The sequence below is a fragment of the Trachinotus anak genome, unplaced genomic scaffold (assembly GCF_046630095.1).
Source record: "Trachinotus anak isolate AG129_WGS33_773 ecotype Australia unplaced genomic scaffold, CSIRO_AGI_Tana_v1 ptg000020l, whole genome shotgun sequence".
Classification (NCBI taxonomy): domain Eukaryota; kingdom Metazoa; phylum Chordata; class Actinopteri; order Carangiformes; family Carangidae; genus Trachinotus; species Trachinotus anak.
Genome location: NW_027273871.1, coordinates 523,303 through 540,956, shown reverse-complemented (window position 1 = coordinate 540,956; position 17,654 = coordinate 523,303). Strand labels below are relative to the sequence as shown.

The 17,654-nt window shown below is 42.4% G+C and overlaps 1 protein-coding gene across 7 annotated transcripts in view; it reads left to right on the top strand.

The window, feature by feature from the left end:
- The window catches only part of tiam1a (TIAM Rac1 associated GEF 1a), a 70,373-nt gene extending 52,980 nt beyond the window's left edge, over positions 1-17,393 (top strand). For 6 of the 7 annotated variants that reach the window (XM_071505866.1, XM_071505863.1, XM_071505865.1 and 3 more), the window contains 14 exons: positions 188-400; positions 1,513-1,646; positions 9,925-10,149; positions 10,540-10,608; positions 10,744-10,869; positions 11,084-11,192; positions 11,586-11,765; positions 11,852-11,970; positions 12,094-12,202; positions 13,158-13,216; positions 13,569-13,665; positions 14,393-14,480; positions 14,625-14,797; positions 14,941-17,393. In XM_071505866.1, the coding sequence (XP_071361967.1) occupies positions 188-400; positions 1,513-1,646; positions 9,925-10,149; positions 10,540-10,608; positions 10,744-10,869; positions 11,084-11,192; positions 11,586-11,765; positions 11,852-11,970; positions 12,094-12,202; positions 13,158-13,216; positions 13,569-13,665; positions 14,393-14,480; positions 14,625-14,797; positions 14,941-15,599 (2,360 nt within the window). In that variant the 3' untranslated portion in view covers positions 15,600-17,393. Of the gene's footprint in view, positions 1-187; positions 401-1,512; positions 1,647-6,649; positions 7,205-9,924; positions 10,150-10,539; positions 10,609-10,743; positions 10,870-11,083; positions 11,193-11,585; positions 11,766-11,851; positions 11,971-12,093; positions 12,203-13,157; positions 13,217-13,568; positions 13,666-14,392; positions 14,481-14,624; positions 14,798-14,940 lie in introns of those variants that run through there. The other variant, XM_071505870.1, reaches the window with a different exon arrangement.
- Positions 17,394-17,654: the final 261 nt, after the last annotated feature.

Here is a 17,654-nt window from a genome sequence, read left to right as displayed (position 1 = left end):
ATGGCCTGACAGATAATCCTTTCACTTTATTGTGTGTTGCTTTGACCGTGTCAGCCTTTTCTGTTGCACCGTGTGTGTCTCCAGAATTAAGCCACTTTAAAGGATGCAATTACTGTTTCTCAGCATTTAAAGGAGCTACCTGTACGAGCTGAGTTTTACATTGCTTTGCCTTTTCATTATCTGCCAGGTTTGAAAGCAGGGGATGAGATCCTGTTGCTGAACGGTAAACCTGCATCTGCCCTCCAAATGGATGATATGAGGGCTGCGTTTGTAAACCAAGCGCTGACCTTGAGCGTAAGCACCCTGCCCCAGCTGGACCCTCGAGTGCTTTGCTCCCATCCACCGCGGCGCTCCGATGCTGAGCAGGACCCAGCCACAGACATCTTCTCCCAGAGCCAGGGTAAAGCTTCCTGTTCTAAAAGTTGTTGATGATATTTAGCTTTGAGCAGTGGCAACTGGATGTATACAAACAGTGTCCTCTAGTGACAAATCTTTGTCAGTTTCAACCTGTAACTAGAGGGTTATCAAATCAGGTAAAAGTGAAAGAGAAGGTTAACTTGCTCTTGATGTATTTTATCAACAACTCAGTCCAGGACTTACATGTGGCCTGACCATTTGAGTCAGCACAATCACACTCTTAACGTGCTCCACGCTGATATGTAAAAGATGTTCCTACAGTAGTTCAAATCATTTGAGCATTATTCATACTGAGTTTGTGAAAAAGAAATTACCATTTTGATCGTGGAATTAGAAATTGCACAGTGCTCCTTTTTGTCCTTTTTTTTTTTTTTTAGTTTTTATTCTTATTTTTTGTCTTGTATCATCACACACACCCTCCAAACCCCTAAGTTTGTGTGGTGAAAAAAGAGAGAATGCAGCTTGTGATGTTTCTTTTTAGGCAGAGGGTGAATAGGGCGATCTGCTAATTATGCATGGATGCTGTCTGATAACTAACCTGCAGGCAGCCGCCAGCTTTCCACTGACCTGCTCTTTTTTTCTTATCTGTGCAAGGGCACCATTTGTATTCCTTATAAACTGGGGCTTGCAGTGCACATGCTGACAAGCTGGCATTGTTTATACAGGGACTATGAATATTAATATGAATCCTTCAGTTCTGTGGAGCTGTCATTGTGTAGGATATGCCATACGCAAAGGGTCAGCGGGGAGTAAAAACACTTCAGCAGACAGATGGAGGTTATCAATGATATCATACTTAAGAAGAGATGGGTGTACACAGGAGGCCTTTCAACATAGGGAAGACAATTTCTCATGGATGTGGATGGAATAATAACCAATTTGACTATACAGTCATATCATAATAAGAAACTCTGGGGATTATGGGGATGTTTCTATTACTGTCACTATCACTGTAACTTAAAACAAACACAAGGATGATGCTGTTAATTATATTTATCATGATGTCTGATGGAATAGGAATACTTATTTACAGATTACTTTTTCAAAACACAAGTGTACCGTACACAGCATATACTGTATGTACTGTCTCTGCAGAGGACATCCTGGACGAGGTGTCAGGGTTGACAGTTGAGAGCCCAAATGACAGTTTGGAGGAAGGACCTCGGCTGACCCTGCAGAGCCCAGGAGATCATCAAGAAGACAAAACCTGCACAGGGACTGGACAGAAGGTAGGATATGACATGCAAAGGCACAAGTTGGATCTGTATATGGACTAAGCCGACCATACAGACACATACATACATACATACATACATACATATACATGCACCAGAGCAGGGGATTAACAGTCTGGTTGCGCAAAGTTGGGATGTCAGACAATCTGTCTATGTAGGTGGGTTAGGGTGTGTGTATGTGTGTGTGTGTGGTTATGTGTGACACCTGTTGATCAATACCAGTGTTGGAAGTGTCTGATTAGCTGCATTGTCGTGTTGCCATTCTCTCAGCTTGTTAGTGGGAGTGTGTGTTCACTTCTGATCTCAGATCTGTCAGAAAAGGAAACACTGACACAGATGATGACAATCTAATACATTCTGGATGCATGTTTGAACAAATAATGAGTGTGTGTGTGTGTGTGTGTGTGGGTCTGAAAAGAGATGACACAACCGCATTGAAGTTGTTTTTTTTTTTTGTAAATCCAAATCCAACTGATACATGTAGTAAGTTTTTAATATCTGTTGAATCCTATATCACACTCTTGTTAACGGTTAATCATATTCTTACATAAATAGCAGATTAGTTTTTGTACAGTGCTGACAACATATTGCGTGACTGTTCTTCGTGGCGTGTTCAATAGCTATAGTGTGTGAATCTGTCAGTCCTAGCACATGAACAGATGTGTGATCGCTCTGGAGCTCAGAGACGACAGACAGACAGACAGGTGAGTGAAAGAGTGAGTGAGCAGCATCATTTCTTTAATTAAGATTACGTCTGGTCTGATCAGGGTTGGTGCTGTGATTGCTGGGACACGCGGCGCGCCAGCCGGTCTCCCTTGGTTACGGTTGTCACTTCCATTACCATGGTAATGTCTGATAACCACCGGAAACATTTTTTTGTCCCTCTCTGTCGATAGCCCAGACGTGAACAAAAGATGAGGAAGGGGAAGGGACAGCGCTGTGTTCTCTGCTGGATGTGTGTCAGTGAGCTTCAGTTAGGAGGGAGAACTAATGGGTGAGGTCAGAGCCGGCTCCGGTCTAGACTCCGTCCTGTTGGACAGTGGTGGTTCTGTGACTCCAATGTGCCATTATTAGTTGGAAGGAAAGTATGAAGATGAGAGAAACACCGACAGATAGGGTTGCCAGGGTGGCTGGATAGGGATGAGAGGCCTGCTTAAGTCTGTCTCAGTGCACTTGATGTGGGGGAAAAACATTTTAAACTTGGACCTCAGCGCAGTCTTCAGTCAGCACAAAATGAATACAGTGTTTGTTCATCAGCCAGTAAGACACATCTGAAATAATATAGTCCCTTTGGAGACACAATAACAACAACGGTGTTGCTTACTCTGGTCTGTAATGTTGTCCCTTGGTGATTAATGCTTAGCTTGTGCTTTTTGGTTTATTATTGGAGGCTGCTGCATATAAATATAGAAGGGAAAACAAAGCCCTGCAAGCAAGGCAATATAAAGAAAAACAAAAGCTGTGTAAGTCTTCATCTCACCTTTCAGTCTCACGCCCCCTGCTCCAGTCTAATATGTGCTGTCTGATTTCCGTCCTCATTTCCATCTGCTGTCTGTTTTAGCCTCCTCTATTCCCTCTTTTTTTCCTTGGTTATTGGGATTTATTGTCGTATATTTTGTCTCCATAATTCATAGCAACAATGTGACCACGTCCTCAGACGAGACAGCTCAGTGTTTTTTCTCTTTGTCCTTTCTGATCATCCTGTCTCCTTATCTGCCACCCTTTGTTTTGGATGGTTTTTTTTTGTTGTTGTTTTTTTTCATCTTTTTTCCTGTCCTTCCAGTTTCCTTCTGACTTCCTGTCCTTTCTTACCCTCCTCCCCACTAACCCCCTGCTGTTCATTATCATAAACAACATGAGGCTTCTATTGGCTCTCAAACAGCCCCGCTCCTTTAGCTCTCTAGTCGGCTATGAGCCCTGACCCGAGTGTGAAGCACTTGGAAGCTGCCTCTGTCAACAAAGACAATCCAAACTTGCTACAGAATCCCTGGGAGCTTCCAAAACCATGTCATTTCTGTTTTTTACAAAACTCTTTTTACCCCCCTGCATGTTGATTACGCCTTTGTTTTCCCTGCTCTCCTCGTTGGAAAGTGCTCAGAGGCGCTGAGGATCACGCTTTACCTCATCTCACCCAGAGCCTGCGGTTGCATGGTGCGGTGGCAAGACTGGGGAAAAAGAGGCAAAGTGGGACAATTTTAATTATCCCCACATTCTAATTACTTCATTCTCCAGTGTTTCACATCATTTAGTGGAGATAAATGAGTGTCTGGCTAGCCGGAGGAAACATGGAGGTTCATTATTTTAGACAAAGCACAGAGCCACCTCCTCAATATGATAAACCAACCAGAGAATAAAACAATGATTGCTCAGGATAACAGCGATAATAGAGATGACGGTGATTGCTAGTGTTCTCCGAGGTGTAGTCAGCCTCACTGACAAGTGCTGTTTATAATTTACAAACCCCTATCAGTTCGGCTTAGGGGCATTTGAAATGGAAAATACATTATTCAGTATGTGAAGAGTGGGTGGGGGGCAGTTTTTTTTTTTTTTATTTTTTTTATTTTTTTTTTTATCAAGGTTTGTTTTGATTGACTCTTGATCGTGTAATTCCACCTAAATAGCTCCTTGCATTCATCGTAACTGCATTGAATGCATACATTGTTTAAGGTAGCTACTGACCCCTAAGAACCCATAAATTCAGTGCTATATATATTTAGCCTTAAAATCACATTCTTTAAATCATCCTTTCACTTGTCTTTTCTCACTACTCTCTAAACAGGCCTTCAAGCTCTGTCCAAGTTGTTGCTGTCATTTCATGGTCTTCCACTGGAGGGAGCTCTGTGCTGGTTAATGAAGCCTGCAACACAACAATAATGTTTCTAACAATAAGCATCCAGCCAAGAATATATCTGTTTGAAACTTAATCCAGTGTGATTATCAGTTCTGATTGGAATATTTCAGTATTTAATCATTTCTAGATTGTATTCCTTGTCTAACATATGGTTTCAGAACATAAGCTACAGTTTAAATGTGCAAAGCAGAATTGTCTTATGTTCTGTTATTAATGCTGGGTAGTATCCAGTGCTTTGAGTGATGAAAGAAAAAAAAAAAGCCTTGCACTTGACACTTGCTTTATCCTCATAACTTCCTAGAGTTGTAAGAAGAAGCTTGGAGTCTACAATCCAACTATTTCGAGGTCTAAATGTTCAAGCATAGATTTGTGAAGTCTGATGTCATAACATCATCATCCTTTCTCTTGAGATTAAATGATTAAAGTCTCCCTCTCTCGCTGGCACTCTCTCTCTCTCTCTCTGTCATGACGTATATCCCATCATTCCTCATAGGGATTTATGGATTTGCATGTTCTCCCTGATTTCAGATGAAACTGAACTTTAAGACTCTCCCTCCCCTCCCTTCCTGTCCCTTCCCTCCCCCCCTCTGTGTTCACTGACATGGACAAGTACATGCCTGCTCTTTCTGAGAAACAATGTCGAAGGTGGGATTAGACACATGCCATCAGAACTCCTGTATTTCTGTATTCCTTGTGCATGAGTCTATTTTCCACATGTCAAAATGCATGATACCAAGTGTGCATAAATGGGGTGTGTGTGATGTGTTTTCACTATGCCAAGTATGTGGATATGTGTAATCTGTTTATCCTGGCTCTCACAGTGCATGGTTGCAGCTGGTGGGTGTGAGAGCAGGTTGGAGCTTGCCTCCACGCCCCTCCCTCACGCTGCACCTCTCTCCCTCTCTGTTGTGAAGGGCGGGTCGGGGATGTAGTGCATTTTGTAAAGAGGTGAGGATTTGTTTCTGGTGATAGCCAATGCATGTATTGAACTTACTTTAAGAAAAGGTATTGCTGTCCGGGCTCTCTTTTCTTCTGCCTGCCTCTAATAGTTTGCTTATGTACTCTTTGCTAAGCTGTTAGCTTGTTTTCACACATCTGAGGTCAAAGTGTTGTGTACCATGCGAGTGTGCAGTAAGTCAGTGTGCACATATGCTTATCTGCTGCTAATTGATTTTTGTAATTAACAAAGAAGAACGTCCCTTTTATCAGACTTGATGTACATCAGTAAAACCACACTTTGATTTAAAGATGATCATTCTTAAAGATAAGGATCAGTTTTTAACTAAAATTTTAATCACAAATGTTTCTAAATATCAGCTTCTATTCATGTGGATATACGGGAGGAGGGGCCCTCGACCCTCTGTTACATTTTTTTTCTTATCTCCACTGTCAAATGTGCAGGTCAGTTGGGATTAAGGCACGCTCTTATTCCTGAATGTATTACATAACTCCTGTTTCTCAGGAATGACAAGTGTGCAGCAGGTGTGGTATCGCAACCCATCACTGGACTGACAAGGGTGTCACTTGACAGTGAAATTCAGGCTTTAGATTGAAGCAATTCAATTATGTGAATGAGAAACTTGAAACTCCTGTCAGCCCTGAATCAAATATCATTTGCAGAATTCGCTTCAAGCTGCTTTGACAGCCATACGGAGATCTGTTTTTGTTTTTTTGTTTTTTTAGTGCATCAGAGCATTTCTCGTTTTGCTGCGTGTGTTTTTATTTCAAATTGGTGTCCGGATTTATTCCTTTTTGATCTCTGCAATCTTTCTGAAACATTATATTGCACTGTTAGTGCACAGAGGTAATGCTGAGGGCATTTCAGAGACTCGTTTTGAAACATGAGACTGAGCTCAAATACGTAATATTTACCTTTTGTGTAATAAGGCTGCTGTCCTTCTCAAGTGTGGTGACATAAGACTCTCAGCAGATGCCTGTTGTCTTTTCCTGTTGGGAGTGTTTGGCTCTCACCACCCACTACTTCCTCACCTCCCATTCTCTCCTCCTTCCTTTTCTCCTCCCCTCTTTTCTTCCATCTCTCACGAGGATGTGATGTTTGATCTTGTTTTTTTTTTTTTCTTCAAATGTTGTATTCTACGCTGCTGCTGCTGGTGCTGCTGCTGCTGGTGCTGCTGCTGCTGGTGCTGCTGCTCTCAAACACCTGGACAGAAGTGAGACAGGCAACAAGGACAGCGAGAAGAGAGAGTGTAAACGGGGAGTTGACAGAGAAGCACGCACAGGCAGTCGGTGGGGGGGTAGAGAGAGAGACAGAGAGAGAGAGAGAGAGAGAGAGACTGATTGGGTAGACGCTGTAGGATAAGGTGACATGAGAACGCTGTTGTTTATTGCAATCTGTTCAATTCAATCTGTGTAATGACCTATTTGTTCAGCACTTGAGTGCAGCGTGAGTGTTAAATAGAGGCGTTTATTTCTACACTTTCAATCAGTTTGGGCGGACAAGTTCAAACTCCACACATCCTGCACAGGTTGTAGGCTTTTTTGAGAGGGAAGGTTACTAAACGGAACCTTCTGGCATCGAGTGGCACGGAGGAATGGAAGCTACCTGGACTGGAAAAAGCTGGACAGGAAACGGACGCCTGATTTCTTGTTGAACTCTCATTGACCTGTCAGCATGTCAGCCTTTAGGAGGAGCAAGAACTGCAAACGCTCGACCGAATCCATCTATGATATGTTACAGCTGGTGAGCCGTGCAGTCTGATCTTTGTGTGTGTGTGTGTGTGTGTGTGTGTGTGTGTGTGTGTGTGTGTGTGTGTGAGAGAGAGAGAGAGTGTATTTAATAGCTTGTTGTGGATTTGGCAATGCAGAGGTCAGTGGTTATGTCATAGTACCAGCAGCGCTCAGGTCAGAGGTTCAGTTCCCAGTGGAGCAACATACTCTTACAATTTATGTAAGATTTTTGTCTCATCCCACATGTGATTGTAGGAACTGCAGCACGCAGATCTTATGATATGATACCATCCTGTTTTATATGTGAATGGAATAAATAAACAACAAATATAACTGTTAACCAAGCATTATTCTGCTATAAGAGGCAGTGCTGCAAAAAGTTTCTAACAATTGGCATACATTATGAGCTAGGGCTCAGTTGTGTAGATTCATTCCTAATCTTGAATTTTGTCCTTTTTAATCAAAAAATATAATTACATCTCTTCCGTATTAGTATGATTAGTTCATTAGCACAGTATCTCTTCTCTTTGCTGCTTAATTAGTGGGCGATGGTGAAGCGTTATGCAGCCAATCTTCCTCTCCAGCCCATCTCTCCATCTCCCGCTGTCATGTTCCTCTGCTCCATCTGTTACTAATTCCTCTGGCTGTCAAGGGCAGGACCTCACTTATAAGTGGCAAGACTGTTAATGTCACTGCCCTGTATGTTCCGTGTGTTTAGAAATACAGTGGCAGGATTAGTGTTGAATCACTGTTTCTGTTTGCATATTGATCCCGGTCTTATTTTCTGAGCCAATATGAGTAAAAGTCAGTAACTCAATATGTGCGTATCTCTTCAAGTGAGACCAATTCAGGGAGTTGCAGATAATACTTTGGATGTTCTAAGATGACTAACCCTCTATTAGTGAAGCTCACAACACAGCATGAATGACTTTGACATTAGCAAGGATACGATCAGATATGTGTATAATTTTACTTGCATTTTGTTCTTTTTGGTTTATTGTGTGGTGGTTGTTGTGGTTTCCTTCAAATGACTAAAGGAGCTCATCTTGACTTGATAGAAGGAATGTCAATATCAGCATCTCTGTCATATTGTGTGTGCGTGTGTGGATCCAGCAGAGTTGCAAAACTGGTTTGAATACCACAGTGGAAATTGTGTTTGTCATTGCTGCAGCCTGACGGGAGATGAGCCATGGAATCAGCAAAGACAAGCCATGTCCCCAGCTTTACCAGCTGTCTGTAAATCAGCCAGCGGGAACCACACAAGCAGGCGCAGTGTGTTGTCACATACAACAATTAATGAACACTTTCACTGACCACACACACACACACACACACACACACAGATGAGGGATGGCTGTGTGTAAAAACATTTGCAGAAGCACTACTATGAATAACACTGATGACTGCAGGGTTGAACTATAAGTATTAATCCCATCAAACTAAATAATGGCTGGAAATTGGATTGCTCCTGCATTGTGTTTTCTGCATATACAGTTTGGCTTGCATCACTTGATTCATCTCACTCCATTAATTCAATAATGTTGGTCTTGACAGGAGCAACATTAAATCAGACAAGGAGCAGAAATCCCTTGCAATTACTGTTTGGTGTGTGGGCTGAGCTCATTCATTCCACCACATTTCAAGGAGATTCTTTTTTTCTAATTTGTCTTTTTAATCCATTAGTCGTGGCTGAGCAGGGAAATTAAAAAGATCTACACCTCTTAGACCTCACACTCCTACCAACAGCCTGTCTGGATTTTGTCCGCAAACCAGAGTCACCAATATTTGACATGAATTCAGAGGTGGTAGCATTTTTGATCATTGGAAGTGAATTATTAGGTTGTATTTGCAGACACTGGAAAGATTAACAATAGTTTTTGGTACTGTAAGAATAATAGTATTAGTATGGCTGTATTAATCAATGGTACATTTCAGATTTGCTGCAATGCATCCAGCCTCTTGATTTTGATGACTCTCCTACGTCACTCTCTGTTTTTCTATCTGTGGTGCCTCCGCACTGATGTGTTCACCTTCACAGCCTTGGAATGTCTATGAAAGACTATGAAAGATGTGGACAGAGCCTCTTGATCCTGACTATTTCTGCTCCTGTGTGGGTTCCAGTGTGTAATTCTCAAACTGCAAGATGATGCATTTGAGCTTTTTTTTTTCCCCCAGAAAGTGTTGAGCCTCACTTTGCAAAGCCCAGCTCCTAAAGACCTTGATTCATGATTACTGAAAATGCACTCTGTGATCTGAACTGATATTGGTCTGTACAGCCAGAGAGAGGTGGACGAAAAGAGCCCCTTTTTTTTCCTAGCATTAGGCCTACCACCAGTTTGCCTTGGCAGGTCTGCTCATGCTTGGTATTTTTGATAGCAGGGATGTATGTGGGTGTTGTTATGGCAGGTTTTGTAAGAATGTGCTGTATTTTTTGTTGGTGGTGCATATTTTCCAGTTTGTCGTGTAAATATCTGAGAATGAGCAGTATGAATACTGGTGTGTGAGCGACATCCTTGTTGTGCATTTTACTCATCTACACAAACCTACAATTAAGAAGTAATTTTTGTGAAGGAGCTTACCTCTTTATTCTTACAGTTCCCTTCTCTTTTAACTTGTCAAAGATGCACTAATAGCACCAGCTTTCTCTGACATAAAATGACCCTCTTAAAAGAAAGAAATTCTTAAAATGTGTCAAATATGACATTTCCTGTTTCTTTGCCTCTGTCTTTTCAGAGCACGGAGCAGGTCACTGCTTTCTGCCGCAGTCTCCATGACATGAATCCCCTGGAGTGCCCTATGTCATGCTCCTCATCGTCGTCCTCTTCATCCCTCTCGCCGAGCCCTGTGTCAGCTTTTCCGCCCACAGCAGGAACTGCCACTCAGAGACAGCTCTCCCACGCCGACAAACTCCGCAAGGTCATCAATGAACTTGTGGAGACAGAGAAGACTTACGTCAAAGTGAGTATGAGCTCTCTGCAGCGTTTGATTTGTGAAAAGCGATCCTTCAATTAATTCCCAGTGAGTCAGCAGTACATGTATGTGTCTGTTTGATGATAATGGCTGCACAATCACACACAACCTGTTTCCGGTAAAACTACACTCAGCTATTGTTGTTGGGTTTGTCATAGCTATGCAGAATGTCGACATGCTTTTCCTGTCATGGAGGGATATGTTTGTACCTGTAGGAGCTGATTTCTTTGTTATTTAAAATCCTCAGTAATCACTGCACATTAAACAGCCTCCACATCAAGAGACGCCTTGACATGCCTTGCCTCATTCCTGCTTAAACATCAGATCTCAGGCTGATCTTCTTCATATTCCTTGAATTTTTTTTTTTTTTTTTTTCAGGACCTGAGCTGCCTGATAGAATGCTACCTGACACCTTTGCAGAAAGAGAGCTTCCTGACACAGGATGAGGTACTTTCTACCTGATCTATATAATCTGAGAATAAAAAATAACTACATATGATTTGTTGTAGATATATAACCCAGGCATTGAGGATGCTCTTAAGGTAATATCAGCGTCAGAGTGATACTCCGTGTGTGTTGTAGCTGGACGTTTTGTTCGGTAACCTCGGGGAGATGGTGGAGTTCCAGGTGGAGTTTCTCCGGACGCTGGAAGATGGAATCAGACTGGTGCCAGATCTGGACAAATTGGAAAGGGTGGAGCAATTTAAGGTATGACTCCATGCATCATTACTCACTCTTCACTTACGTGCTGCTGTTTGGCTGCTGTCTGGCTTTTACTTGATAATTCCTGATATATGCCTTAGTTGCAGTCGTGCAGATGTGTTTGCTCTGAGTTCTTCTGGCCTCAAAAATCGAATTCCTTTTATTGACAATAAAGATCTTTTAGGTTGTAATAGCCTGACATGATCCTCTGTTTCCACAGAAAGTGCTGTTCTCCTTGGGTGGTTCATTTCTGTATTATGCTGATCGCTTCAAGATCTACAGCGCCTTCTGCGCCAGCCACACCAAGGTCCCAAAGGTCCTGGCTAAAGGTAAAAATCACGCAGACATTCTTAACTGGCATCAAGCACACAGCCAACATAGTTGATTGCTTTCTGCCATCAGTGTCATGTGATAGCTAAGGGGCAAGTGTAGTAGAGGAAGCATGTTGTTGTAGTCACATGCCTTGCAGTACCGAGGGCGAGCTGCAACTAGAATCAGCTTACAGTGAGGTAAACTTCTGGCAGCGTGTGTGAACGTGCTGATCAGACACATTTGAAAGTACAATAGCCACAGTTGCTGCCTTGAGAAGCATTTTAGGGTCCATCTGTTTTTAATCTTTTAGTTCTGTGCAGGTGCAGTGGCTTATCTGTCCGATGCAGTCATCTACATTCCCTTGCCCCACTGTACAAAACGAATGAAAACTAATTTTTCTGCCCCTCCAGCAAAGACCGACCCAGATTTCAAGGCTTTCCTGGCTGAGAGAAACCCCAGACAGCAACATTCATCCACTCTGGAGTCTTACCTAATCAAACCCATCCAGAGGGTCCTGAAGTACCCGCTGCTGCTGAAGGAGCTCTACTCTCTGACTGACCCGGACAGTGAGGAACACTACCACCTGGATGGTAAAGCCAGTGTCTTTTTACAACACAATAATAAAGATACAGGGAAGTGTGGTGATCTGGACGTAATGAGTGTTTGTCCCATTCAGTTGCCATGAAGGCCATGAACAAGGTTGCGAGTCACATCAACGAGATGCAAAAGCTTCATGAGGAGTACGGAGCTGTTTTCGACCAGCTCATCAATGAACAGACCGCAGACAAAAAAGAGGTGAACGTCATATCCAAAGTGACCCATCGTGAATTCAATAAGTTATCCACCGACTAAAATTCATTTCACATTTTTTACACAAATACATTTTACAATCTGTTTTATTACTTCTATCTATCTCAGGTGGCTGACCTCTCAATGGGAGATCTTTTGCTTCATTCCACGGTGGTGTGGATCAACCCTCCAGCTTCACTGGTCAAGAGCAAAAAGGACCCTGATCTGGCTGCTTTTGGTAAGGGTTCATGTGTTTTCAGATTACTTTGTGGAACTGATTCTGGCTACAGACACCTATCTACATCCACTGTAATCAAACTCAACAGCTTTTGAGTACACCCTGATACTGTCAACTCCAATTCCACAGACTTATTTTCAAGTCAAACTCTTCAATATTAATATTTACAAAATAGTTTGTAAAATTCTTTTTTCTGTCTTTGATCTTTATGCACATGATTGGTCAAAATCTCAGATGGACAGATGATCTATAAACACTGTGGGAGGTTTTTTTGTTGTTATATTAGTAAACAGTATTTTCCATGAGCTTTACAGTAGATATATACAGTGACACTTTCCTCAGCAGTTCTGCTGTGTGTTTAAATGTTCTCAGTATTAAATAAAGACTGCAGTATATAACCAAATCCTAACACTTAGTGGCACGTGGCACTTAAATGCATCTCACACAATGCTGTCATGCATAGTGTGATGCTGGGTGCTATTTTAGATGGTGAAGAAATGGACTAGGTAAAAGGAAAACCCAGTCGGGCATATTACATAAGGAGCATGCAGCGTGTCATCCTCACACTGATGGGATCACATTAAATTCTCACACACCCAGAAGTGCCTCTGTCTCGAACATTTCTCTCATCTCAGACATGTTTGCCAATAAATATTACATTCACATGGTATAAAGATTCCCGGACAAGGTGATCATGAGGAGACATGGCTGCTTTGTGCGTGGGATGTCGTGACTTCGGTCCATTTTCACTTTTTGTGCTGCTGATATTGAATTCCAGTAGTCTGGAGCTATTTTTCCTCGAAAAAGCTGCTGTAACTAAGAGCATCCATGCTGCACTAAGCTGTCACTGTTGTAATTGAGTAATGAAATCTTTTGATATATGCGATGAGAGAATGCAGACCCTCCTAATGGTTTCTGTCTTTTCCCTCTTCATCTCTGTCTTGCCCTCATTTAGTGTTCAAAACAGCAGTTGTATTTGTCTACAAAGACTGCTCCAAGCACAGGAAGAAAATTGTAAGTACTATTTTTCTCATTTTCTGTTGGTTAATTCCAAACTGAGAAACACTGTGTTGGAGGGTGTACTGTGCAGATTTGGACTGTTTCCTCAGAAGTGCTTTCTAAATTAAGGTTAATATTCTCCATCATGGGACAATGGACTGAGTTATTGAATATGAAGGTAGTTACTGGCAATTGAGTAGACCAAAGAGACTTAATACACGCACTTTACTGTTCCCCTACAGCACAGTAGATAGTTGTGTCTGTTAAGCCGCCCTCTCTCTCACTGCACTCTTGTGCCCTCTGCTGTCAGGCTGGTGTATTGCAGCAGTTATGCATCAACATCCACCTAGTCTCTCTTTTCTTCCAGGGTGGATCTCACCGTGCGTCTGTGAGTGATGACAAGGATCCTTTCCGTTTCCGTCACATGATCGCAACAGACTCTCTGCAAGTCCGTGCCCTTGCAAGTATGTCTATTTAAATACAGTCACATACAGCAAAAGACATTTTTAACTAATTCTATCTCGCTGGGGTCAGTGCCTGCTCAGGGATCAGTCAGTATCAGAACTAAGCCGCACACCAAATTCAAGTCTTAGATCAATGAGACTCAGTTTTTCAATTTTAATTGGTACATTATGTGGTAATTAGTCTAAAATATGTGTTGGATAAGAATGAAATCTTTAGACATAACTCTTTAAGGGCACCATGTGGAAACTCGAGCCTGGTCAGTCAGATGTCTCTATAATGAATGAAGTCTGTTCAGTGGGGAAACTCATGAAGAGATGCGAGAGTTTTGCATGTGCTACAGATTGTGCTTAACGCATAGATAAATATATTACAGGTCACTCTGTATTTTCTGCTACACAGTTTCTGCTACACAGATGTTGTTTCTCATGACCCAATAAATTTTGCCTGTAGCTTCAAAGCTTCTCGAGTCCACTCAGTGTTGCTGTTTTTCTCTCCCACAGAAAATAAGTGATAACCTTTTCTAAACAAAATGAATAAATACCTATTAGTAGGTCTGCATCCTATTCCTGTCCAAGAAGAACCTTAAATCAGCCTCTGGCTCAAGTATGATCGTTTGTCTGCCTAATGGCTTGTTGTTAATGGGAAAGAAATTGATTATGGAAATTAACTGAAAGCTCTTATAAATATAGATCACATCTCACGTCTTCTCTTCTCTCACTCTCTCAGACTCTGAGGGTACAGCGGTGTGTGAGATAGTTCACACAAGATCTGAATCTGAAGGAAGACCAGAGAGAACCTTCCAGTTGTGCTGCAGGTATGATGCCCTTTTTTTTTTTTTTTCCCAACTCTACACATGTATTCAAAGCCTGTGAACTGAAGGTATACGACGACAAACAAAAGACCTTTCTCTGATCTTTTATTTCTAAGTTCTTATGTTGTGTCTTTGTCGGATTTGCAGTTCTCCAGATAGTAAGAAGGACTTCCTGAAAGCGGTCCACTCTATCCTTAGGGAAAAACAGCGCCGCCAACTTCTCAAGACTGAGTCTCTCCCACCCAACCAGCAGTACGTCCCATTCGGGGGCAAACGCCTGTGTGCCCTCAAAGGTGCACGGCCCGCCATGAACAGAGCAGGTGACCTAGGTTTAGTATATCTTCTAGTTTATGTTGGAACCAAAGAACAAAGCTCCAATATTTCAATAAGTCTAGACTTACATTGTCTGTAACAATGTTTGTACATGACATCACTGAAATAACGTATCTTTTGCTCTGTTTAGCTTCAGCTCCCTCCCGAACGCTAGCCCGCAGGAAGCTAGTGAGGAACCGCTTCACCATCGATACCGACCTGGTTTTCCATGGCAACAACAACAACAGCAACGACTCCAACCCCTCCTACCCTTCCTCCTGTTCGCCGCTGTTTCAGCATGCCCGCCTTCAACCTCACAAACCTCAAGGAGAGGACACAGACCGTTGGGTGGAAGAGCAGTTTGACCTGGGTTGCTACGAAGACCAGGGAGAGGGCATCGACGTGGGGCAGGTGAAGGAGACGGACATTTTAAGCGACGACGACGAGTACTGCAAGTCTGTCCGAGCTGCGTCGGCAGAACCGGCTGACCTGGAGGGGAAGATGGAGGGACTTCACCTAGAGGGCGGAGAGATCAGGAGTCACAACCTGAACGGACAGGTAGAGACAAGAAGTGAGGTCATACAGAGCGTGACTCAAGAGGAAGTTGATCGAATAAAGCATGGTGATGGCTCAGGCTCCGTAGACTCCTTCACCTCCTGTGGTGTCTCTCTGTCCCGCTGTGCGACCCCGACTCTAAAGCTTGCTCCCTTGAAGCAGTGTGCTGTGGAGGAGGCCGCAAACAACGACCATGACGTCATCTGGGTGCGACGGGACGACTTTGCTAACGGGTGCAACAGTGACGTCTTCTGAAATCATAATAATAGACGACACGATGAAGAAAGGAGATGGATGGTGGTTTCTTCCACTTTGGAAGTGCAAGAAAATGGGGGATAGAATGGATACAAGCTTTAAATACATAGAAGTTGAAGGAGAACACTTGTATAGAAGGTATTAACCTCAGCCAGTCCTTCCTGTGTGACTAAACAACCCTCTTCTTCCCACCTCACCTTTATCTCCCCTATTCAAAGAATCCTAATGTCCTGAAACACCGAGTGAGTAAGGAAAAAAAAAAAAAACTCAGCTTCATTCGAGCTTCATCCTGAGCTGCTTATAAGAGAACTAGACAGAATACAGAGTCGTCCTCACTGTCTCGGACATACACCCAGGCATTACACACACCTGTGGGGACTGTATGTATGAACAAGACGGCACCGCATGTACACGCAAATAAACAAGCAAGTGTGTGTTTTGTACACTTACACCGAAGCACAGACACAGAGACTCTAGGCAGCTACCGTACCATGCACACATTGTACTGAAGAGACGTCGTCGCTGAACTGTGACCTTCTGGCCAAAAATTTCTATTTTTCAACACAGGAATGTGGGTGTTATATTTTTCTGACTCAGAAACTGTGTTTGTATTTTAACACTCAAGGGCTGTGTGTTACTGAACTTCTCTTCAGGGGCTTTTGGCTTAACGACTGCTGTGCGAAAGATGGCGGGACCCAACTAGCTTTATTGTGCTTTTTATTATTTTTAACTTAATATCAGCCGCACATTGGTGTATAGTCAGGAGTACAATAGAGTGCCGATAACCTCCTTGTATAAAGATATTTTGAAGCTCACTTTTGTCTCCTAGAATATCCTTTTTAAAAAGATAAGTCTACCAATTCCTTATTTAATTATTGCATTTTTACTGTCATTTTTAATGTTTACACCACATTCAGCTGCCCAGTGTTACAAACCACCTTTTGTGTGTTTGGTGCCAGAAACAGGCTTGAGAGAGCCAGCACTCGTGTCCTTCACATGAATGTGCAGTCTTAACTTTTGTCGCCCAAATAAAACAACATTTTTATTTTGATAGCCAGTGTATTTCAATAAGATTATCAATATACTGGACCCTGTCTTTGCCCCAGAGACAATACTCTCTTCAGGCTCCATGTCCTTGAAAAATAGCGTCAGATTTCCTGCAACAGTCCTGTTTTACTTGAATTTCCTTTCTCGTTTTCAAAACCGGTTTCCAACAGAGCCATGAAGAGACAGTCCTGAGGAGCAATAATGCAGTTGTCCTTTGACCCATTAAGACATTGTCTTCTGCCCTTTGACCTTAGTGGTGTCAGGCAGCATCACAACCACAGAGACGGACTTCACTCTCTACTTTATTCCCACTTCACCCATGCTGCATTTCTTCCCCTGTCCACCAGGCTGTGCTGTTTCACTACATGTCAACATCACGGCAACACACTGTTGATCAACACAGTCATCACACCTTAATGGATGTATTCAACATGCACTTAATACCCAACTGTGATGAATGGGGGAGTCTGTGAGTTACTGTGATTCAGAGAGTCAGGAGAGTGGAGGGAAATAATACACATGGATGTTTTTAATGGGTTTTTATTATGATGCTGGTTTCTTAGACTTGAGCTTATTGGGAAGACGATGCCCAGTAAGGTTGTTCAGACTGTGAGGTACAATCACCCGGACTTGGAGGAAAATCTTGTGAGAACCCCTTTGACTCCTCCCTTTGTACTAAAACTGTGTTCGTACATAAAAACTGTGGAGTATTATCATTTTTATGTCAAAATAAATTTTCTAAATTTAGTTTTCGTGTGAAAGTTATTATTTTTCATTTTTACTGTCGAGACTCTGGAGTTAAAAGGGCCTTTTTCTTAATGCAACAGTAACAGCTCAATAACCAACTTTCCTCTCTCGCAGGGAGACCAAGGATTTTTGTCATCGCCATAACCCTCCTGGCAGAGGTTATTGCAAAATCACGTTCAGTTGATGAAATAAAAATGATTGATGCTAGACCATTTTATAGACTCATTTTCAGCCTGGCATGGGTTTGAAGTGTAGCAAAAA